The 25,703-nt window shown below is 41.0% G+C and overlaps 2 protein-coding genes across 2 annotated transcripts; both read left to right on the forward strand.

Moving 5' to 3' along the window:
* Nucleotides 1-667: 667 nt before the first annotated feature.
* On the forward strand, nucleotides 668-20,511 carry LOC308705543 (uncharacterized protein; the record flags this gene model as incomplete). Its single annotated transcript, XM_081390588.1, has 3 exons — nucleotides 668-773; nucleotides 11,732-12,844; nucleotides 19,931-20,511. The coding sequence occupies 3 exons, from the start codon at nucleotides 668-670 to the stop codon at nucleotides 20,509-20,511; spliced, it is 1,800 nt and encodes a 599-aa protein (XP_081246714.1).
* A 1,995-nt stretch (nucleotides 20,512-22,506) lies between these two features.
* LOC308705551 (GTPase IMAP family member 7-like) lies at nucleotides 22,507-24,672 on the forward strand (the record flags this gene model as incomplete). The annotated part of the gene is made up of 2 exons (XM_081390600.1): nucleotides 22,507-22,513; nucleotides 23,495-24,672. 2 exons carry the CDS (start codon nucleotides 22,507-22,509, stop codon nucleotides 24,670-24,672), a joined length of 1,185 nt encoding a protein of 394 aa, XP_081246726.1.
* Nucleotides 24,673-25,703: the final 1,031 nt, after the last annotated feature.

The following is a 25,703-nucleotide window of genomic DNA, read 5'->3' on the forward strand; positions in this document are numbered from 1 at the left end:
GTAGGCTCAGCTGGGGAAAGCCAGTTGAGTCCCAGTTCTTCGACAGCGTGAGACATGACACGGAAGAGTTCGGCGTCGATGCTCGCTCGAGTGTCAATGGGATCCAGCTGAGAGAGGGGGGCGGGGTCCGCGGAGCCCGACCATTCCTCACTTTCAGATGCCGCCATAGAAACAGCGTCGTCCAGTTCTTCGGACAAACCGAAAGAGACGAGACCTGCCGCTTCAGAAGAGGGGCGTTGGTCGCTCTGTGAGAACAGGACTGGAGATGAAGGCGCGGGCGAAGCGTGCAGGGAGAGACCCGGCGTGCATTCATCCAGATGAGCGCGTTCAGGAGGCCTCTGGTCGCGCCGCTTCTTCCTACGGGGCTCACGGGGCGCCGAAGATGGAAGGTGGGCGGGAACACTCAGCGAGGCGGCGGAAGATCTGGCACGGAGCGTGGCAACAGGCATTCCGTCACAGTGGAGGCAGCCGCCTTTAGTGAGCGCTGCCTCGGCGTGCTCAGGGCCGAGGCAGGCAACACACAGAGAGTGTGTGTCAGAGGCGTGCAGGGAGACCCCGCATGAGTCACACACGGTGAGCGGCATTTGAAACAACGCCGCGCGCTGTGAAAACAGCGATTTGCTCTCTTAGAATGCTCTTTTTGAGTTAGAAAAAGGATACTCGTCGGATGCCACAGGGAAACGCTCAGCTTGGCAGACACCGGGATGCGAAGCAGTTCCGCTGGAAGGCTGTTCGACGACGAGCGGCTTCACTCGGAGAGAATCAGCGACGAGGTGAGTCGAAAGCTGAAGGAGATAAAATCTGTCAAATGGCGGATTCTCTGTGTATTTATACTCTTCTGTCACGTGCAGTTTCGCGCGCTTGACTCTGGCAGAGTGCCAAGCGCCCCGATTGGCTCGCGCTCCTCTGCTGTTCCGCCATTGGTTCGTGCAGTTGCTTTGCACAAGCCAATCAGCACGCTCACACGAGCTTCTAGCTCTCGCATGTGCTGCAGCAATGCGTTTTAAAATAAAGGCTTCAATATTCTCGAGAAAAGGAGTTTTCCCACAGCGTTTTCAACGCAGTACGAGAGAACGTTCTCGTAAGGGAACTACAATAGGCTATAGGGCCTACATTTGGACACAGAGAGATTTATCCTGAAAGGAATTTTGCCTTTTTCTTTGCTCTGTATCATCAGGCTGGCTATCCGACACTCTCCATATGAAAGAGGGGTGATTAACACTTTATTGTCCTGCACCCCCACGATACAGCCAGTGAACTGCCCCTCCAAACCCCCCACAGGCTATCTGAGTTTGAGACTGACTTAAAACAAAGAGAAGTCACTATTCTAGACATTAGCATTAGGCTATTAAAGTGTTGATAATGAAGGAATTAAATAATTTAGGCAACATGTAGTAATATTTGTGTCATAAAAGTTTAACAAATAAATATTTCATTATTTCAATAATTGGAGAATTAAAAAACTTCTTCGGTTTGGGGCCAGCTTTTTCCAAGCAAAACTAAATACCATCTTCAAATGCATGTTCATTTGTTGTCAAGAACAAAATGTTTTCAACTCAATATTAAATTCCACAGGGATCTTTGGATCCTTACAACCATGGTGCATGCAATTTGTGAATAAAGAGGTTTTTATTTTATTTTTTTATTCAAATAAGTCTCGAACCACAGAGAGGGGTTAAATAATTCAGCAGAAGCAGGGATGTTTAGACCAGAAGGAAATCCCTGACAAAAATAGAACTGCTTTTAAAATTATGATTGGAATTATTATACAGATGTAAACTCAGTCATTCTTTTAGATAATATTTGTTCCTTAGTGTAAAATAGAAATTTTATAAATTTAAATTATATAAATATTAGCAAAAAAACAGTATGGTCTAACAGAGTTTTAGAAATAGACAAATCTCTCTGCATTAATAATATAAATCCATCACCTGCACGTCATGATTACACTCCCTTTATCAGTCACTGTTTTCTGCACCTCGGTGTCTGGTCTCGTCTCTACAAGGTTCAGACTTCTTACCAGCATACCTACCTGTGGATCTACTTACCTGGTGTCCAGTTGTTGCCCTTCGTCCCCGTCCATCGTCCTGTGTTTCATCATCTTCATCTGCAAATACATTATTCAAGTTCAGCTAAGTGTTCACCATATCAGCATTGTAATCATCGTTCATCTCATCCTGCATCGCTCACTCTGCACTTTAATAAAGTTGGTTTGTTTGTACACTCTACCTTGTCTGCCTATTTATGGATGTGACACCATGTCATCTAAAATGATCGAAATCTAAAATCTCCTTTGGCATCACCACTGCAAATGACGATGATAATGTTATGTACACAGCAGCTTCCTATCTGGTGACTGTCCCGTGCTACTGCCCAAATCGTCGATAAGGCTTATATGGCAGCTGGCCAAGTGGCGTCTGACAGCTGACAGACATGCGGGACTCCGAGAAGGCTTGACTCCTAGATGCCCCAATAAGCCCCCAGAGACTCTTCAGTGTGGGCTTTCTCTGAGAAGTTTCTAGAGGCTCGGAAACAATCCAAAGCACCGAGTCATTTTCTTCCGAAGTGTGTAGCACTGCCTTCGTCAAGCTCCCGGTCGTCATCTGCCCCACAAGTGTACAGATCGCCAGCACAATCTTCCTCAGGCTCGAGGAAGGACTCAGAGCCTGCTGTGAATCCTGAAGCGAGGCAGTTCATACAGTGCCCTGTTGTCAAGCAGCACGCTGCCTTAGATGCAATTCAAAGCATTACAGCCCCTCACCCACTTTGCCAGTGTGTGGATGGCGCTGCCAGCTGTGCCAGAATGGGTGGCAACACAAAAGAAGTGTCAGGTTGAGACGCGACAGTTTTGCAAGCAGAAATGTATTCCCTCCTGGCAAAATAGACCGTAGAAGTGGAGACCTCAGAGAGAGTGGTTTATACAGTCGCTACTTTCTAGTTCCCAAAAAGGACAGGAGTCTTTGCCCTTTTTTGGGATTTGAGACCACTGTAACGCTCAGATAGCCTGGTTAAAACCAGACGCTTCTCAGTTGAAACTGAGTGTAGGGTCTGGAGAAGCTATGTAGACAAATCATTTCCAAAGGGGCGTCACCAACCGACGTAGCTCAGCTTGATTGACAGGTGATCTGACCAATCATACTTCGCCATCCGCCATTTTGTCCGACAAAGCAGTCAGGAGAGTAGTAACAGGATTTGAACTTGAAAAACGGAGTGTACTGACGCCTTTCCGTGGTTAAAACAACATTCCTTCTTATGTTTGTTCATGTTTATTTGAGGCTATAAATTAACTAGTAGGAAGAGATGATCGGTTCACAAGAACAGCTTTAACTGATGCTCTACAGCGATCTGTCACGGCACATTAAAGAGCAACAAAACGGTATTTATTGTTTAAATTTCTTTAAAAAATTACCAAATTTGAAAGCTGAGACTTTGTTTAATATGTTTAATATCAAACGTAACCGAAAAGTAGCCTGCTCTGTCCTGTCTGCCAGCGTGTTGTCAGTCTCCTCTCTGCTCCGCAATGTATTTTTCACTGCGTGAGAACTCCTTCAGCGTCGCTGCGCTGTCGTCATCATGTAAATCCCTCCCCCAACGTTTCTGATTGGTGCCGCGATTTCAGCGGCACAGTAATGAGTTTGAATGGGCTCTTCTCCAGACTATCCTGAAGAGAGAATTGAAATTCGCCGGAAGTAGTCTGGGTTTTCCCAGGCTAACGCTCAGATAAAACGCTTAATCAAAATGATGACTGTGAAACAGATCCTCAAGCATGTTCAACCAGGAGACTGGTTAATATTGGTGGATCTAAAAGAAACCTATTTTCATATCCAGATAGCCCCCCACCACAGGCGCTTTCTGAGATTTGTGTTTGAAAACAGTATATGAGAATGCCTAAATTCAATCTGTTCAATAGCGATGACGAACAAAAAGATATTTCACAGTCCATACAAGTTTCAGTGCTGTCCTGAAACAGCGATGATGCAAAACAGATAAATGATTCAGGGTGGGAGGCAGTATTACAGTGTCCCATCTTATTAGCCAGTCCTCCCCAGTATCAATCTCAACCAAGATTCCCTCAGGGACGGCTGTTGCCAGCTCACACCCCGGTCAGACTCACGTTGGGTCTTCATTTCCGCTTACGAAGCGGAGATCTTCGACCAAACAACACCGAAATCCCTCCATCAGACAGATGTCGTCGCAGGTAGCAGATGTGGAGAAACTCCTCCACGTAGCGCTCTGTCACTCCTCTCAGAAATGTGTTGCTCCTCATCAGGGCAACGTTAATGGAAGCAATTTCCATTCTTGGTTTTTGGGCCGTTCTTCTGTCATGCATACTTGAAGATGACGAAGAAGATTAGGATTAAAGTCTTTAATAACATACTCAGAAGGTAATCCGAAAAAATGCATACGAAGAAATAAGACTAATGCATTAGAAGAACCGACAACAGAACATTGAAAACTTAAGTACAAGCCAAATGAATGAAATAATGATAAACACCTGTGCTGATTTAATGAATTGCTATAGGCCCTCTATTATTCTCAATATATATGCTGCCACTTGGAAATATTATAAGGAAACATGGAATTAGTTTCCATTGTTATGCTGATGACACTCAACTATATATTTCATCACGGCCGGATGAAAACGCTAAATTATCCAAATTGACAGAGTGTGTTAAAGATATAAAAGATTGGATGACGCACAATTTTCTTTTATTAAATCCAGATAAGACAGAGGCAATACTTATCGGTTCAAAAAACCGCCCACAAAACCTCCTTCAATCAGTGGCGGAACTAGAGTTTTATACATGGGGTGGCCACTGCTACTTGCGGGGGTACACAGTACACACAGTACACACACACACGCACACGCACACACACACACACAGTAGAAAAGCTTATGGAAGGAATTGGGTCACTCTGTTTGTGTCTATAAGTGTTGACCATCCAAAATATTTGCAGAAAACAAAGCTGAAGCACCAAGGAGATAAGATACCGTAGCACGTGTCTGTTATGAACTGCTGCATTTATTTACAAAAAAAATCACATTTACAAAAATTATTATTTTTTAATTAGATATAGCAGGCATCAAGCAGACATTTACTTGAAAAATTTAAACAATTTTATTGCCCATCAATATAAAATCTTATCCTAGGAAGATTTAATACAACATAATTCTTTCATTATAATAATTTATAATTATTCTTTCTAATTATAATTATTTAATTTATATTTTTTTTGTGTGTGTTCATTTTTTGGTGAACTATCCTTTTAATCTGGCAAAATCTTCTCAACTTAAATTCCTGATTTGGGTATGTGATTGACTGCCTGTGTCTGGTAGATGCTCTGACCTGTTGCTGGTTCTGAAGTCTGACCACACTGACTCTGCTAGCCAGTGGTGATGCAAGGGCTGGGGTCTGTCATTTTAAGCCAAAATGGGGGTCAACCTTGAACAAATTGCAACAGAAGCAACCTCAACTGATTTTGTATCCTCAATATGTCCTAAGTAAGGAAAAACAAGTCCCGAAGAATCCCATTAGGGGAACGTTTCGAAAAAGACCCAAATATAGCCTATTCATTCTTTCTCTCACATGAATAGGGTAAAAATTGTAACCTTTAAATATTACCATGAAAATTACAGAGTTGATTACTTACATCAAGACAAACAAAAAATGTATTACAAGTTTTTTTTTTTTTTTTTATTGTTTGTAAACATGGACAAATGGTGCATAATCTTATAATGTATGTGCTAATTTGCATAAATACCACAACAGATCTAAACATTGGGTATAGCCAGGTGAAAATGTCTTGTTGAATCTTGTTGACATATAACAGTAAAATACTTAATGTTAAGGTCTGAATGGAACCCATTTAGGCTACCCATGAGCATTAACACATAGAGGCAGGAAGAAGTACTTTAGAAACCAGCCTTTATTTATTTTTAAGAGATGGGGTTTTGGGCGGGGTCCGTGGGACTGTTTCTGGGGGACGAGTCTGAGGGAAGAACAGGAGTAAGGAGAATGCAGAAGACAAAAGGTAGGTAAAATAAAAAGTGAATACCCAGAAACAGTTTTCAAAACTTTCCCCTAATGGGATTCTTCTGGACTTTTTTTTCCTTACTCAGGACATATTGAGGATACAAAATTATTTGAGTTTGCTTCTGTTGCAATTTGTTTAACCTTTTTTCATAAAATGACTGGACTATGTTTGTGCTTATTAAAAATAACTCTTAGCCTATCTCTCCCTTTCTTTTCATGTTTAATTGACCCTGTTCAAAAAATATGCCAAATTTAAAATATGATTCCAATCATATTCATATTCTAATCATCATCCAATTACCAACATTTTTATCTTAACTCTTTCCAGTATAAAAAAATGGTGTTTTTGGTAATTTTCACAATTTCATGGCACCCCAGAATATTTTGTTGTATGAATATCTGAACATACCAAAAGAAAGAACAGACCCTGTGCTTTTAAAAATAAAAAATAAAATCTGTTTTGTTCTAGCTTCGTGCGTCTTTTTTATCAACACTTGAATGTTGGCAAGTTTCATAAAAAGCAACATGAGCAAAAAGCTGAGAAAATCGCATTTTTATCAAAGACTACATCTAGATCAGATTTAATGATGACCAAAACACAGTAGATCGAGTCCATCAACACCCTACACCCATAAAGCTTCACAGCCCTAGTGATCGCATTATGATATCGCTTTGTTTCTGCTCTTCTTTTTTTGATCTCCTATCCTCACATTAAGGCGGGCGTGCACGGTGCGAGTTCGGACCAGGATCGGACACTCGGGAGGTCGTGAGATATTGCACACGTTGCGAGTCAGTTTAACTGATAATCGCGTCAATGCAGCTGGTACACGGCACGACTGTCCTGCACGAATTTTATCCCGAGCCGGCAGCAATCACGTGAGCTTTCGCGCTAAACACAGAGACCGTCAATGTTGCATGGCAAAGCTTCAGATAGAAAAAATGACCGAAATGTGTGTGCAAATGATTTGTTGTAAAGCAGAGAACAGTAGCCATTCAACATAAAAACTAGAGAGAGAGAGAGAGAGAATTATTATTTGTATTTAATTATTTTTATTTAATATTATTATTATTATTATTTTAATTGAGAGAAGTGTGGGTGTGTGAGAGTGTGAGAGAGGGAGAGAGACAGTGTATGCGCACGCTGTATGGTTGCTGCCACTGAGGTATAGCCCCACGTGGTTGTGTATAATTTGGAAATAGGGGACAGCTGGTGAAAATCGGGCCGACTCCCCGAATTTTTTAAACATGTTTAAAGATGATCGGGAGGTCGGGGAGGTGCTCATAACGTGCTCGGCTCGGCTCGTAATTCCTCTCACACGCTGCGAGCCACGACCATGCGAGCATCACCGATTCCACTCGATTTCTCCCGAGTGAAAAAAATTATCTGCGAGCTCGTAAAAACAGCAAAAATCGCACCGTGTACGCCCGCCTTTAGCTAGAACATTTGTATACTGTAACGTACACACGGCAAGGTAGCCTACTTTATATGCGTATTAGGCCGAATGTATTCGGAGCAAACCCCCCTGATGCTAAACCTTAAAAACTTACTTCAAATATGATGTTTTCTTATTCGGTGGTGAAGTTTGGTTTCTTCTTGCAACTATCTCTCGTCCTCTGCTCGTCCATTTGAAAACTGCGCGCGCACCGCGCCCGCGCTGCCGGCGAACGTTTTTTTTTTTAAATCAGCATTAGCAACTGCCAGTAGCAAATAAAAATTTAATAAAAAACCCCCCTCTGGCTCCGCCACTGCCTTCAATACAACTTTAACATAGTAGGGTGTCCTGTTACTTTATCCTCTACAGTAAAAGACCTGGGTGTTATATTAGATTGTAACTTGTCTTTTGAAAATCATATTTCATATGTTACAAAAACAGCCTTTTTTCACCTTAGAAATATTGCTAAATTACGTAACATGCTATCTGTTTCTGATGCAGAAAAGCTAGTTCATGCATTCATGACCTCGAGACTAGATTACTGTAATGCTTTATTAGCTGGTTGTCCTGCATCCTCAATAAACAAGCTACAGTTAGTCCAAAATGCCGCCGCTAGAGTTCTTACTAGATCAAGAAAGTTTGACCATATAACACCAATTTTATCATCACTACATTGGTTACCTATAAAGTTCCGTATTAATTACAAGGTATTGCTACTGACTTATAAAGCCCTAAACGGCTTAGCTCCAGTTTATTTAACGGATCTTCTATCGCCCTATAATCCATCGCGCTCTTTAAGATCACTAAATTCGAGGCTTCTGGTCATACCTAGGATATCCAGATCCACCAAAGGAGGGAGAGCATTTTCACATTTAGCACCAAAACTCTGGAATAGCCTTCCTGATACTGTTCGTTGCTCAGATTCGCTCTCCCAGTTTAAAACTAGATTAAAGACGCATCTCTTCAGCCAGGCATTCATATAATATTTTAATCTTACAGTTAAATCCGGTCTCTACTTCATAAACGCCAGAGGAGAACTGGCCCCCGACTGAGCCTGGGTTCTCCCAAGGTTTTTTTTTTTTCGGTTCCTTGCCACTGTTGCCTTTGGCTTGCTCAGTTGGGGATACTTAATTTGATTAATCGATTCAACAGTGCTATTGATCTGCATTACCAAACGTGGATGTTTTACACCAGAAACATACACTGATGTACTATTTTATTTAATACTGTGAAGCTGCTTTGATACAATCTGTATTGTGAAAAGCGCTATATAAATAAAGTTGACTTGACTTGACTTGACTATGACAACTAAAGATTGGCCGGACAACTAAAAGGAAGACAAGAAACTGGCGAAAACAAACTAAAAGTCCATGATAATGAAACTAAGAATGAGTGTCTGTGACTTTAAGAGCCCAACTAATGGAAACACTAAATCACCATTATGATGAGTTAAAATGAGACAGAGTTAGACCCCTGTTAATTCTCAATAAATTTGGTAGACGTCTAACAGATATAAAGTCAGCCTGGATAGTAATGATGTGCAGTGGAGTGCAGCTGGTAATGCTGTGCAGTGGAGTTGTTTAATCCTCCTGTGTCTAGATCTTTAGAGATTTAATGCATTTTATATTCAATTGATTTAATTAAGGCTGTGAGTAGAAGTCAGTTGTAGTTTTTGTGTTTCTGCTCATCTTTTTTTTCTGTTCTCTTCTTTCCTTTGGGGATTCTGCTTGTTAACAGGCTTATTAAAGGATTAGTTCACTTTTAAAAAAAACTTTTGCTGATAATTTACTCACCCCCATGTCATCCAAGATGTCCATGTCTTTCTTTCTTCAGTCGAAAAGAAATTAAGGTTTCAACGTAATTGCGTATTACGTGACGTCACGAACGCACATCACAGAACAGAGCAAGGCGAACATTTGTGCTTATAAAACTTAAACCTTTTTATTTATTTTTTAAATGACCGATTGTTTCGCTAGATAAGACCCTTATTCATCGTCTGGTACCGTTTAAAGCCCTTTGAAGCTGCACTGAAACTGTCATTTGGACCTTGAACCGTTTGGGGCCCATCGAAGTCCATTATATGGAAAAAAAATCCTGAAATGTTTTCATCAAAAACCTTAATTTGTTTTCGACTGAAGAAAGAAAGACATGGACATCTTGGATGACATGGGGGTGAGTAAATTATCTGCAAAAGTTTTTTAAAAAGTGAACTAATCCTTTAAGGGTGAGATGACCATATTTAATATACACAGATTTTGTGGCTCGGATAAGGTCCAGGGGCCGTATTCACAAAGAATTTTAAGGCTAAAAGTAGCTCCTAACTGGCGAATTTAGGAGCAACTCCTAAAAATAATGGGCGTGTCACTCGTAACTTTAGGACTCCTAATTTTTTTCACTAAGAGTAATTCACGAAGCATTTTAGCCCTAAAAGTAGCACCTAAGTCTGGGACAGCTTAAAAGAAGTCGAGAGGACTCCTAACTCACTAAGACCTATTCACAAACCGCTTTTTGTGGCATTTCACGTTGCGATGTTTTGAGATGCGCATGCGGCGGCTACAGGAGCTTCCAATCGCGAGGGAAAAATTCTGCATTGTAGGCATAACTAGGTATGCAACACCACCACCAACAACAACCAAAACTAGGCTACTCATTGCATGTAAACTAATTGTAACGTTTCATAGTGAATCAAATTAAAATGTTCTTCTCTTTGCAAACGTAGGCAGAGGCATATAGTGACAGATTAATTCAATAATGTTGCAAAGATATTGCATCAATCCATATATTTCATTAGGCTACTAGGCTTTTTGTTTTGCCTTACTCTTTATTCATTTAGGCTATTTATTCAGTTATTCATCATCTTCCGTCCTTCGCACTACTTGTGTAGCGCACGCATTCTCAGACCTGTCACCTGTCACTCATCATCGTAGGGGAGGTGTTTGGAATCATTCACGCGTTACAATCATCAGCCAATCAAGGTGGTCACTTCAGTCAAGCTCGTGCATGAGTAATGACGTCATCCATGGCAACGAAGACTCACTCTTAGTTTAGGAGTTGTCATTTTTCTTTACTAAGAGTAGGTCTGAAAGGCGTTGTGAATAACTTTTAAGAGAAAACTCCTAGCTAAAATCTTTTAGTGCGATTTAGGAGTACTCCTAGTGGTAAGATAAAATGCTTTGTGAATACGGCCCCAGATCATCATTCCACATGTGGGCCGACACAATGTTGCTATCTGGGAATTAACCTAACCAAGATTAGGATTGGTGCCTGTGAAACTATCATTCCTGCTTCTATATGAATCCTGCTAAGGTAATGTGAATCATTTATACTTCAGTATGTTGTGCTCTTTTCCAGGTAATAACCGAGCTGACATTATGTTTGCCATGTGTTTATCTCACAGTAAGATTTACGTGGCTTTGATTTTGAAGGAATTTGCTGTGTAAATGAAGGTGTGTAGAAGTAGGAGGTTCCGAAAAATAAAATAAAAAACATCCAGAGAACTAGTCTTTCTGGTAATTCCTGTAGCTCATCTGTGGTGTCAAATGACGCATTCAAGGGTGTTTTGAGCACGAAACTCTTCAAGCTGTTCGCTGATACACATCAAATGACATTTGTGTTTAAAGTAGCTTTTGTTAATTGATCATATAGAACACCAGGAACCATAACTGGATAAGATTATAGATGAAAACAATTAATACAACATAATCTTATACATTGAAGCACCTCAGTTGAAGAGAGGACAATAACATGGGAGGTAGGAAATGACACCTTAAAAAAAATAAGCCTTTCATCAAATCATTATTCTAAAACATGACCTTGAAGTATTTTTTGATCTTTGACTTTGAACTATAGCAAGTGTTTCCATATTTAAAATAAAAAGCTACTAAGAGTTTTTAACTTTTTAAAATTCAGATCATTCCACCTGTCTTAAAGGGACAGTTCATTAAAAACTTTAAATGGTAATTTCATTTCAATTGTATCGGCTTCATTCATTATTTTGACTTTTATGCCATAATCATGATTAAGCATGACATAATTTTGATTTCTTATAGCATAATCATGAGTTGGTATGGCATAATTTCGTCAATACGACTTGGTGTGTAATAATTTAAACTTATGTCAACCATGAGCATAATCAAAAGCATGATTTTTTCCCCCCTTACTACTGTTATATGTTCAAGAAATCATTTAGATATGTAGGCTTCATTTTTTTTTTTTACTGGAATAGTAAATTCCTTTACTAACAACAACATATTTCTCAAAAAGCTTCTGAGTCTCAGCCTGAGAAAAGGATCGTTCTACTTGGGAAAACCGGAGATGGCAAGAGCAGCGCCGGGAATACGATTCTCAAACAGCAAGTCTTCAAGAGTAAAGCTTCACCTGAGTCTGTGACGGCTGAATGCGTCAGTGGAGATCGGAAGGTCGATGGCAGAAAGATCACCGTTATTGACACTCCTGGACTCTTTGACACCGGATTGGATGAGGAGACCATCAAATCCGAGATCATTAGATCTGTGATCGAAAGCTCCCCTGGTCCAGACATGTTCACTATCGTCCTGAAGGTCGGGAGATACACGGGACAGGAAATGGAGATTGTGGATAAAATCGTGGAGTGTTGTGGAGAAGACACCTTCAGTCATTCAGTGGTTTTATTCACTCACGGCGAACAGCTGGAAGGTCAAACCATCGAGGAATTTGTGAAGATGAGTCCAAAGCTACAGGATCTTGTTGATAAATGCGGAGGCCGCTGTCACGTCATCGACAGTAAATACTGGAAAAGGCGAAAAATGGGATACAGGAGCAACAGAGTTCAGGTGAAAAATCTGCTGGAGACCATCGAACAGAAGCTGAAGGACAGTAATAACGGCTGCTACACCAATGAGCTGCTTCAGATAGTGGAGGAAGAGATTCAAGAGGAGATGAAGAACATAGACGAGGTCAATTTGTTGCCAGAAGAGAAGCGAGAGTTAGCGAAGAAGATTGTGCACAAAAAACTTCTCAATCGGCTTGCGGGAGTGACCACAGGGACGCTGACCGGTGCTTTTCTGGGCATCGGTGTCGCAGTAGCAGCTGTTGTGAGTTTACTGAAAGCCACCAACATTCCCGGAGTGGTTAAAGCAGGAGCGGCAGCAGGAGCCGCCGGAGCAGCGGGAATAGCAGCAGGAGCAGCAGCGGTGAAGGCTGGGATTATTGCTGCAGGAGCTGGTGTTGGACTCACTGGTTCAGGTCTCGCTGCAGCTACAGGCGTTGCTTTTGGAGTTGCAGCTTTAGCCGGAGCGGTCGGAGGAGGAATTACTGGATACAAAGCAGCAGACGAAGGTGATTCGGTGAGTGAGACAATAAAGAACACCGCCAAACTCAACTATGAGAATGCCAAAGGTGCAGCGAAAAAGGCACAGAAACATCAACACAAACTGTTAAATAATGAGAACAATACCACTGATTAGGGAACAGCAGTTTTTAGTAATTTATGGAATAGATTATATTATCATTGCTGTATGTGCTTTATCGTTTTTATCTAAATAATGCATGGAGATTTGTTTTTAACTCTCACTATATTACATGTATACATGCAGTCACATTATATTATTTATTATAACGTGTTGGTTTAATTGCAAGTTAATTAGAATTATAATAGCTAATAATAATAAAATAATAATAAACTATTTTAAAGTATTATTTATGAGGTGCAGTGAAAAGGCACAGAAATAAACACAGACTTGTTAAAAAAAGAGAGAGAGAGAAAACAGTTTTACTCAGCGAACAGACCAGTTTTGTAGTTATGACTAAAACTTGATGATTACTAAGATTATATTATCATTGTTGTTGCACTTTTGTCTAAATAATGCATGGGGATTTGTTTTTAGTTCTCTCTAATTATATGAAGATGCAGTCCCATTATATTATTTATTATGAAGTATATTTCTTTGTTGTTTTTATAAATTAGAATTGTAATTTTTGCTATTTGTGTAGGTCACATTTACAATATAATCTTCGCCTGCATTACAATGGCTGAATCTCCCATCACATTCAGTACATTTTCTCACGGCAGGTGATTTGTTCCAGAAACATTTTTATGCTGGTTGAAAGTCTCTTCACATCCGGATAGCAATCACTAAGTGGTCTAAATGTATTTAAATGTATATACTGTATGTGGAAGGTGCAGGACCATTCTTAACAATATGAACTGTTGAAATGTTAACATAAAAAATCTATAAAAAAAATCACATCAAATGGCATTTGTGTTTATAGTAGCACGATGAACTGAGCACGAGACCAATTTACAAAAACACAATGTAAAAAATAATTGTGTCAACTTGCACTCACCCTCATGTCATTCCAAACCTGCATGATTTATTCTGTGGAAGATGACATTTTGAAAAATTACTTTGTTTTTCAATGCAATAAAAACTCAATGGTATCCAATGCCGTTTTCATTGTATGGACAAAACAGATTAAACATTATTCAAAATATCTTATTTTGCATTCTACAGAAAAAAATGCAATGGGGGGTGGGGGGGTGCACCTGAGACTCGTTTCAATAGCGCACGCTCCCTGTAGGCGCAGATGAGTTGTCATGAGAACGACTGACATCTCTATCTTTTGTGAAAGTTTAGAGATGTACTCCAGAAAATAAGTTCACGGAGACGCAGAGGCAGAAAGCACACCCTGTTTATTTTCTTTATTTTACAAAAGCAAAATGTTTTATTTCGAATGTAAGTGGAAAAGGTAGACATTTAACAGTTTATTTTTTCATATTTCTTAAGTCTGTATGACCATAATGACTAATAGTATAATAATAGTAAAACATAAATAATAGTATTTTAAGTCTATTTTGCTGCAAAATCCAGCAAAACGAGCTGGCGCGTTTGTCGACCCGAGGATTAACTTTACCCTAATAGGAAGGAACATAAATTGTGACTAAAAATATATGCTCACTCACATCAAGACGCCGCTGCAGTGATGGAGTCCATAGAGGAGGAGCAGCGTTTGGCACTGCGTCGCTTTACAGTGCAAACAGTGCTGTTGCAACCAGCAACACTACACCTATGGCCCATCCAACCACTGTACTAAATACAGATAAAGCTAATGCTAAAAATCTACCCTAACTTGAAGCTTTCCTAACTGATGCAATACTATGCTAGTAACTAAAATAATCTAAATAACTATATAAATGCTATGCTAACTAGATGCTAATATAGGCTATCCTGATCATTTTCAATACTCGCAATTCCAACTCCTGACTCGTTACTCAGTACAGTGGTTTTGAAGAAACAAGATGTTTTTATACCAGGGGCTGCCAAGGGCGTGGTGAGCTGGAACCTGCTTACGTCACGCAGTAACGCAACATCCAATAGGAAAATTCAGCTGCAGTAGCCACCGTTCAACCTGAAGAGGGCAGCACTCAGACGTTTTTACACCATATATTGTAGAATTAAAACACTTGTTTTTTACCCAAATGTCAAAAAAATGTACTCGAATCAATGAACAACACTAATAAAGACCCAGTCTTACAGATCATTAACTAAAAAAAAGTTGTTTTTAGGGTTTAGTTACCCTTTAAAAAAGTGAAATCATAATCAACCACCCCTTTAAGAAATCATTGATGACTAACTTGCAGCATGAATATGTCATTTTTATTAAAATGAAAATACTGAGAATGTGTCCGACAGTCAAAAATATACTTGCACAGCAAAAGGTGCAGTGACCTGTGCCAGAGTGGCTTTCCGGTTCATTTAACTGTTAGATACACAATCACAAAGGAGAAAAGAGAGAAGACAACTGAATATAAGTAAATATTGTATAAATCTATACAAATTAAAATGTATTAATTTTTCATCAGTGATTATTGACTAATTAGTATGTCAGAAGTTCTCAACTCTGGTTCTCAAAGTGCGCAGTCTTGCAGAGTTTATGTCCAGCCCTGATCAATCTCACCGGCTTGTGACTTTCTAGTCAGTAAACCAAAAGAGCTTGATTAGCTGGTTGAGGTGTGTTGGACTCAGTGCTGCAGGCGTGTCTAAGTATACTGGGCAACTCTTAAAGTGACAGCAGTTGCCGTCTCTATAATAACACTAATCAAACAACAAAAGACAGAGAAAAAATTCACTCGTTCTTGACTGAATAACTGTTGTAACTATATTTGGAATGTATTTTTTTTTTTTTTTTATAAAGTGCAATGTTATTTTTATTACTGTGTGTTTACTTGTCTTTAATAATACTTGAAATTTATATTAGTTTTTCTGTAGTATTTTTAAATCACAGGCAAAGTGTACTTTGGCCTGTTTATTTTTGTTCAGGATATTCAGCTACAATAACAACATGTTGCATATTTATGATCAGAAATCCTGATGTGTGGGGAACCCCCGAGGACAAATGCACGCACGCTCTGGAGATTATCACGTGAAACGAAACAATATCCAATCAGAAAGCGAGATGATGGAAGACAGAAGCATAACAAATGCAGTTATGGCGCAGCACAGAGTGAAATTGATGTGGACAGCAGAGATGGAGGATCAGCTTGTTGATTTGTGGCAAATTCCATGAATTTTCTGTGAAAATCATTCCAAACAATATCATCACAATTTCTTCCTGCATATCGTCCACCACGCTTATTCTGAAGTCTCGCAAGATTTCCTGTGTTCACAGTCGAGACTCTGGCTGAAAATCTGTTCGTGTGTGGTGTGCTGTCTGTCACATCATGGCACACCACACACTATAGGAGAAAAACGGATAAATCTAGGATTTTTTTGTCCTCATGTTTGTGGTCTATCACATTTTGAAAATCTTATAAGATGAAAAAAATCTTTTGGTATGTACCCAGCATAAGCAGAATCGAAATAGGAATTGGAATCATTAAAATTCAAATGATATCCGACCCTACTTACAGCAGTGCTGTCCAGTCCTGGTCATGGAGGACCACTGTCCTGCAGAGTTTAGCTCCAGCCTTCCTGTAGTTTCTGCTGATCCTGAAGACCTTGATCAACCGGTTCGGCTCTGCTTAACTGGGGTTAGAGCTCAATTCGGCAATCAGAACTAGATGGCAATAAATACCGAAAAGAGAGAAAACAAACAACATTTTAATGATATAAACCCAGTTTAAAACTTTGATTCATGAATATTTACAATAACATCTGACAATGTAGGCTACATATGACACCACTGACAAATACAGTATTTGTTAAGTGGGTGAGGATCATCTCCTTAGAAAAAAAAAATGTATACCCAAAATATTAACAGATAACAAGCAAAATGTTTATGAAAATAGTTATATGGTGCAAAGAAAGTTTTTTTTTTTTCAAAATGTCTATGACAAATCTACAATGCAAAAACTGAAAATGTATCAGACAGCGATTCAAATATTATACTTACATACAGTAGCAGAAACAATGATCTGATTACACACAAGGAAATGGGAGAAAAGAAACAAATTAATATTTGAGTCAAATTTAGCTCTGTATGGATTAACGTGCTGATGAAATATATACATTCAAGAGAAATTACATTCATATTTAATGGGAATATTATTTCATGGCCTAAATATTTTACTTCTGTTATATCTTTTAATAATTAATTAATTATTACAGATGGTTGATTTCATTTCAGTTATCAATTAAAGTTATAATTGTAAAATCAGTTATTTTTAGGTCATGTTAACATAGTAATATGACAGTAGCATGTAACGTTATTTGTAAATATATGATTTGCTTTCTGTCAGCACACAGTGTTTATCGATGTCTATCAATTATGAACGGTCATAATCATATGTATCGAGATGTAATAAGAGTGTGTAGCTTATGTATTGTATTCACGCTACATAAATCCTCGTTTACGTCACTATTTAAAACTTTAAAACAAAGAGATGACTAATTCAGCTCCACCATTATGCCTGTCACGGTCACGTTCACGTTCTTCTCCCTTCATCTGCCTTCACCTGTTTGTGTGCACTACATTCCCCAGAATCCTCTGTGGCGCACACCTGCACTCACTCTCTCAATCACTAATCAGCATCACCTGCACCTCCTCATCAGTCTCACCCTTTATATTCAGCACTCTCCCTTCACTCCTTGTCTGGTCTTGTCTATACACGACTATTCAAGACTCACAGACCCCCTTAGCACTTACCTGAAACGCATCACCATCCATCTGCCAGCCTGCCATTTTCTTCGATCTTCCATCTTCGTCACCTACAAGAAAGAAAGAGAGACTTTACCATCCAGCTAAGCATTCTCTGATTATCTGTGTTGCTGATACTCACCATTTATCTGCATCTCTGTTTCATTCTGCAATTAAAGAATTAAACTTACCATCTTGTCTGCTTCATCTGTAAACCCTGACAGAAGACCAGACACACACACGTAGTAATATCCAGCTTCAGTGCTCAGGATGTGTTGGAACCTGATCGCGGCACTGGCTCAGGACAGCCGTGATCTATTTGAGTTCACGTTGGGATTTTGTTCTCTGGCGGTTGACTGTGGTCTGAGCGATCATATTATCTAGCCTGTTACCGGATCGGGGCTCAGTACGTTGACCCACGACCGCTCCCTGATCTTTCAGGGCTAGGCTGGAGGGAGGCGAAATCTGTCTGCTGGGACAGCTTTATCCCCGAGTGTGCGTTTTCTACCAAAACCACTCATCTCGTCAAACCAGTCAAACCCACCGAATTTATCTCCAGGGATGATGATTTCTCCGATCTCCCTCCTCTCATCGGCCCAACTGATCCAGATCCCGCTCATCCTGCCTGCCCGCCAGAGCCCGAGCCAGTCGCCTGCCCGCCAGAGCCAGTCGCCTGCCCGCCATAGAGCCAGAGCCAGTCGCCTGCCCGCCATAGAGCCAGAGCCAGTCGCCTGCCCGCCATAGAGCCAGAGCCAGTCGCCTGCCCGCTAGAGTCTGAGTGTCGCTCTCCCCGAGCCAGAGCCAAAGTTTTCTAAGCCCTCTTCATCGCTGGTCCCGTCCAGCACAAAGCCCTCTTCATCGCTGGTCCCGTCCAGCACAAAGCCCTCTTCATCGCTGGTTCCGTCCAGCACAAAGCCCTCTTCATCGCTGGTCCCGTCCAGCACAAAGCCCTCTTCATCGCTGGTTCCGTCCAGCACAAAGCCCTCTTCATCGCTGGTTCCGTCCAGCACAAAGCCCTCTTCATCGCTGGTCCCGTCCAGCTCAAAGCCCTCTTCGCCGCTGGTTCCGTCCAGCTCAAAGCCCTCTTCATCGCTGGTTCCGACCAGCACAAAGCCCTCTTCATCGCTGGTCCCGTCCAGCTCAAAGCCCTCTTCGCCGCTGGTTCCGTCCAGCTCAAAGCCCTCTTCACAGCTGGTCCCGTCCAGCTCAAAGCCCTCTTCACAGCTGGTTCCGTCCAGCACAAAGCCCTCTTCATCGCTGGTTCCGTCCAGCTCAAAGCCCTCTTCGCCGCTGGTTCCGTCCAGCTCAAAGCCCTCTTCATCGCTGGTTCCGTCCAGCACAAAGCCCTCTTCATCGCTGGTCCCGTCCAGCTCAAAGCCCTCTTCGCCGCTGGTTCCGTCCAGCACAAAGCCCTCTTCATCGCTGGTCCCGTCCAGCTCAAAGCCCTCTTCGCCGCTGGTTCCGTCCAGCTCAAAGCCCTCTTCACAGCTGGTTCCGTCCAGCTCAAAGCCCTCTTCGCTGCTGGTTCCGTCCAGCACAAAGCCCTCTTCATCGCTGGTTCCGTCCAGCTCAAAGCCCTCTTCGCCGCTGGTTCCGTCCAGCTCAAAGCCCTCTTCATCGCTGGTTCCGTCCAGCACAAAGCCCTCTTCATCGCTGGTCCCGTCCAGCTCAAAGCCCTCTTCGCCGCTGGTTCCGTCCAGCACAAAGCCCTCTTCATCGCTGGTCCCGTCCAGCTCAAAGCCCTCTTCGCCGCTGGTTCCGTCCAGCACAAAGCCCTCTTCATCGCTGGTTCCGTCCAGCACAAAGCCCTCTTCATCGCTGGTCCCGTCCAGCTCAAAGCCCTCTTCGCCGCTGGTTCCGTCCAGCTCAAAGCCCTCTTCACAGCTGGTCCCGTCCAGCTCAAAGCCCTCTTCGCTGCTGGTCCCGTCCAGCACTGAGGCCCCTTCGCCACTGGTCCCGTCCAGCAGAGACCCTTCACCGCTGGTCCCGTCCAGCACAGAGCCTTCTTCCCCGCTGGTCCCGTCCAGCACAGAGCCTTCTTCCCCGTTGGTCTTGTCCAGCACAGTGCCTTCTTTCCCACTGGTCTCGTCCAGCACAGAGCCTTCTTCACCGCTGGTCCCGTCCAGCACAGAGCCTTCACCGCTGGTCCTGCCCAGCACAAAGCCTTCACCACTGGTCCTGCTGCCCAGCACAGAGCCCTCATCGCTGCCCAGCACAGAGCCCTCATGGCCGCTGGTTTTGTCCAGCCCAGAGCCACTTTCGACCCCTGCCTCATCCAGCCTAGTGTCAAAGCCTGTCTTTGAAGTCCCACCCAGCCTCCCTCTCCCACCTCCTCTCGTCTGTCTTCAGCCTTCCTCATCTCCTCTGCCTCCTGTCAGCCCTGTCACTCGCCCACTAGAAGTCAGTGGATTGGTGGGCTCGCTGTGGGTCTTCCAGTCCCCAGCATCGTCCGGGACTGTGGATTCCTGGGTTCCGCCTCCAGCAGCTTCGTCCAGGATTCCACATCGGCCCATCCGTTCACGTTCTTCTCCCTTCATCTGCCTTCACCTGTTTGTGTGCACTACATTCCCCAGAATCCTCCGTGGCGCACACCTGCACTCACTCTCTCAATCACTAATCATCAGCATCACCTGCACCCCCTCATCAGTCTCACCCTTTATATTCAGCACTCTCCCTTCACTCCTCGTCTGGTCTCGTCTATACAGGACTATTCAAGACTCACAGACCCCCTTAGCACTTACCTGGATCCTTACCTGAGACGCATCACCATCCATCTGCCAGCCTGCCATCTTCTTCGATCTTCCATCTTCGTCACTTACAAGAAAGAAAGAAAGAGACTTTACCATCCAGCTAAGCATTCTCTGATTATCTGTGTTGCTGATACTCACCATTTATCTGCATCTCTGTTTCATTCTGCAATTAAAGAATAGAACTTACCATCTTGTCTGCTTTATCTGTAAACCCTGACAATGCCTAATTGGTCATAGTTCATCGCATAAATGGGAAAACAATAATAAATCAAATTAACGTCAAAAGTTATGTAAAACAATTATAAGTAATGAATTAATGCAGATTTAAAGTATTAAAACAGCGCCGTCGGAAGCAGCCGAACTCAACTCATGGGAAATCTGTATCATGTGCACTTGTAATTAGGGCAAACTGAACGCCAAACACGGGCGGAAAAAATTGTCCTGTGGTTTTTATCCAGTTACACAATGTCTCCTTTTGATGAAAGAACTTTGTGATTGAAAAGAGTTATGAGTTATGAATGAATGAGGGCGACAGAGACTGGATGCACATCAGTGGTTAGTCAACCTGAGACGCTGCTGGTAGGATAACTGTTTGAACAAGCTTAATGACAATTTATATTCAGATCAATGCCATCTTGTGTGTTATTTGTAATGTTTACGTGTTTTGAGACATTTTACTAATTTATATAGACCCCTTTTGTGCGGACGTCACAGTTACGTCACGACGCTAGCTGGAGGCAAAACAAACGGAAAACTGGAGGCGGCCAATACAAACCAGCACAGATTCGGCTACATAATAAGGAGCTTAAATTATTATTTTTATTATTAAAAGTCATCTTGTTGTGTTCTTGGGTGCAAGAATCAATGAAATATGAGTATGCTGTATCTGGAATTTTTATTTCTAGAAAATATTCATATCATTAAAATTGCACCGTAGTGTCACTCTTTACATTGTCGTCTTGGCGTTGGCTAGGCAGAACTGCGGATTGAACCACACAAATCTTTACATGACCATTCAGCACATAGTTATATTATAGGCATCTAAATATATTTATATGTCCTCAGTTTCTCTATCAGGCAGGTGTAGAAGTCAGGCTGAGGCCACTCAACCGGAGGGAGCGTTAACGTTAATCCTGTCAGTTCGTCCATTGACTGAGCATTTACGGTCATCTGGTTCCGTCCGTTAAAATTAACTTTTGCAAATAACAATCGGCGTCCTGGACAGTGAGTGACCTTGCACATTAAGACAAAATCGGATTTTCTCCAGTCATTGTTAAAAAACAAGCTAACAAAACTTGCAAACTAACGTTAGTGAAGCGGCCAGAGGGATCTTTCTGCCTCCAGCTAAGCTCCGCCCACACAAATACGTCACCGTGTTTACCAACTGTAAAAGGGTCTATAGGGTATGATAAGGTTGCTCTAGAGTGCATACGATTCATATGTGTATTTAAAAGTCTGTTAAAAATGTGCATATTGTGTTAATGCACAGGGTGTCTAATGTTTTGATTGTAATTAGGCATTTTATTATTTTTTCTTTAAAGGTTATCAACCTAATTTGATCTTGAGCTTAATCCAGCCTTTTCTACTAAACCAATGACTGTTTCAAGTTACTAATCTAACTGCAAACTAAGCTCATTTCTTCTAATCAATTGAGATGTGAATGGAAATCAACAGACTGCAATTCAACTAAGATTGTAACTTTATTGAAGATTGAAAGTAAAAGGCATTTTTGAGATGATCCTTGTGTCCGTGGTTGACTAAGCTCTTTTCTGAGTTAGAGGCAGGATATGTGTAATCCAAGAAGTAACTCGACAATGTTTGCCATGTGTTTATCTCACAGTAAGCATTTCATGGCTTTGATTTTGAAGAAATGTGCTGTGTAAATGAGGGTGTGTAAAAGTAGGAGGTTCCAGAAAACATTCAGAGAACTAGTTATTCTGGTTATTCCTGTGGCTCATCTGTGGTGACAAAAGACTCATTCAAAGATGTTTTAAGCAGTGAAACTCTCCATGCTGTTCTCTGATACACCTCCAATGACATTTGTGTTTATAGTAGCTTTTTTAATTTATTATATAGAGCACCAGGAACCATAACTGGATAAGATTATAGATGAAAACAATTAATACAACACCTTTTAATACATTGAAGCACCTCAGTTGAAGACAGGACAAGAACATGGGAGGTAAGGAAACCTTTTAAAAATATGCCTTTCATCAAATCATTATTCTAAAACGTGATTTTGAAGTGTTTATTGATCCTTGACTTTGAACTATAGCAAGTGTTTCTATATTTAACATAAAAGCTACTAGTTTTTAACCTTTAGAAAATCAGATCACACTACCACTCTTAAGGGGACAGCTCACCCCGAAATGAAAATGCTATTATCATTTATTCACCCACATTTTGTTTCAAAACTGTAGGACTTTATTTCTGCTGTTGAACACAAGACTTTTTTTTTAAAAAATGTTTTCCCTACAATGAAAATCAATGGGGTTAAATGTTTTAATATGCTTTAAAAGACAATATAAGTCTGTAAATTTGTTTAAAACAATAATTCATTTTAATAACAACAGCATATTTCTTGCAAATAGCAAATAGTAGACTTTTTATGGCTGATTTCAACTTTTATGAGATTGACAACTTTTGTAATGCATGTTTAATCGTTTTTTTTTTAAATAAATTTCAACTTTTTGTCTCACAATTGTGACTTAGTATGTCATATACTTAACTTTTAATAGATAAGAGATGTCAATTTTTAATTTTGACATTACTTATGTCAATCTCTTTCACCACAATTGACTTTTTATGTCATTATTTATGTAATAATTTAAATTGTATCTGTTTCATTCATTTTTTTTAATTTTTTATGCCATAATCTTGAGTTAGCATGACATAATTTTGATATTTTATGGCATAATCATGAGTAAGTATGACCATTTAGATTTTTATCGCATACTAATGACATTTGATGTCATCAAAATGACAGTGTGTAATAATTTCAACTTTTATCTCATAATCATGAGCATAATCAAAAGACTGATTTTTTTTTCTTGGTTATATTTCTTTCTTGGTTTTTAACTATGGTTATATGTTGAAGAAATCTTTTTTTCTTTTTACTGGAATAGTAAATTCCTTTACTAACAACAACATATTTCTCAAACAGCTTCGGAGTCTCAGCCTGAGAAAAGGATTGTGCTTCTTGGGAGAACCGGAGATGGCAAGAGCAGCGCCGGGAATACGATTCTCAAACAGCAAGTCTTCAAGAGTAAAGCTTCACCTGAGTCTGTGACGGCTGAATGCGTCAGTGGAGATCGGAAGGTCGATGGCAGAAAGATCACCATTATTGACACTCCTGGACTCTTTGACACCGTACTGGATGAGGAGACCATCAAATCCGAGATCATTAGATCCGTGATCGAAAGCTCTCCGGGTCCAGACATGTTCACTATCGTCCTGAAGGTCGGGAGATACACGGGACAAGAAATGGAGATTGTGGACAAAATCATGGAGTGTTGTGGAGAAGACACCTTCAATCATTCAGTGGTTTTATTCACTCACGGCGAACAGCTGGAAAGTCAAACCATCGAGGAATTTGTGAAGATGAGTCCAAAGCTACAGGAGCTTGTTGATAAATGTGGAGGCCGCTGTCACGTCATCGACAGTAAATACTGGAATAAGAAAAAAATGGGATACAGGAGCAACAGAGTTCAGGTGAAAAATCTGCTGGAGACCATCGAACAGAAGCTGAAGGACAGTAATAACGGCTGCTACACCAATGAGCTGCTTCAGATAGTGGAGGAAGAGATTCAAGAGGAGATGAAGAACATAGACGAGGTCAATTTGTTGCCAGAAGAGAAGCGAGAGTTAGCGAAGAAGATTGTGCACAAAAAACTTCTCAATCGGCTTGCGGGAGTGACCACAGGGACGCTGACCGGTGCTTTTCTGGGCATCGGTGTCGCAGTAGCATCTGTTGTGAGTTTACTGATAGCCACCAACATTCCCGGAGTGGTTAAAGCAGGAGTGGCAGCAGGAGCCGCCGGAGCAGCGGGAATAGCAGCAGGAGCAGCAGCGGTGAAGGCTGGGATTGTTGCAGGAGCTGGTGTTGGACTAGCTGGATCAGGTCTCGCTGCAGTTACAGGCGTTGCTTTTGGAGTTGCAGCTTTAGCCGGAGCGGTCGGAGGAGGAATTACTGGATACAAAGCAGCAGATGAGTGCGATTCGGTGTGTGAGACAATAAAGAACACCGCCAAACTCAACTATGAAAATGCCAAAGGTGCAGCGAAGGTGGCACAGAAACATCAATACAAACTGTTAAATAATGAGAACAATACCACTGATTAGGGAACAGCAGTTTTTAGTAATTTATGGAATAGATTATATTACCATTGCTGTATGTGCTTTATCGTTTTTATCTAAATAATGCATGGGGATTTGTTTTTAAGGGGGTGGTATAATGCCCTTTTCACAAGATGTAAAATAAGTCTCTGATGTTCCCAGTGTGTGTATAAAACGAACTCTGTCAAAAAGCCCAATATTCGACCAAATCTGAAGCTGAATCCTGGATTCGGTGCATCCCTAGTCCAGCCCTGATCAATCTCATCTGCTTGTGACTTTCTAGTCAGTGAACCAAAAGAGCTCGATCAGCTGGTTCAGGTGTGTTGGACCAGGGTTGGAATGTGATTTTAAACCATTCAAGGTTGTAAAGAGTTTTTCTGTGCTGCTGGCGTGTCTAACTATACTGGGCAACTCTTAAAGTGACAGCAGTCATCTTTATAATAACACTAATCAAACAAAAGAAAGAGAAAATTCACTCGTTCTTGACTGAATAACTTTTGTTACTATATTTGGAATGTATATTTTTTTATATAAAGTGCAGTATTATTTTACATTTAATTACAGTTTCTGTACCTGAATACTGAACATTTTAAAACACTGTTTATTTCAATCTTATCATTGTTCAGTTGTGTCTATTTGTTTATGTTGCTATTTTTTTATTAGTATTACTAAGTGTTTACCTGTCTTTAATAATACTTGAAATTTATATTAGTTTTTCTATGGCATTTTTAAATCACAGCCAAAGTGTTCTTTAGCCTGTTGATTTTTGTTCAGTATATTCAGCTACAATTAAATGTTTTGCAATAAGACTTTTTCCCTAATTGGAATCAATAAGCAGAATTGAAATAGGAATTGGAATCATTAAAATTGAAACGATACCCGACCCTACTTACAGCAGTGCTGTCCAGTCCTGGTCATGGAGGACCACTGTCCTGCAGAGTTTAGCTCCAGCCTTCCTGTAGTTTCTGCTGATCCTGAAGACCTTGATCAACCGGTTCGGCTCTGCTTAACTGGGGTTAGAGCTCAATTCGGCAATC

This window comes from Scardinius erythrophthalmus, assembly GCF_964197995.2.
Source record: "Scardinius erythrophthalmus genome assembly, chromosome: 2".
Taxonomy (NCBI): Eukaryota; Metazoa; Chordata; class Actinopteri; order Cypriniformes; family Leuciscidae; genus Scardinius; species Scardinius erythrophthalmus.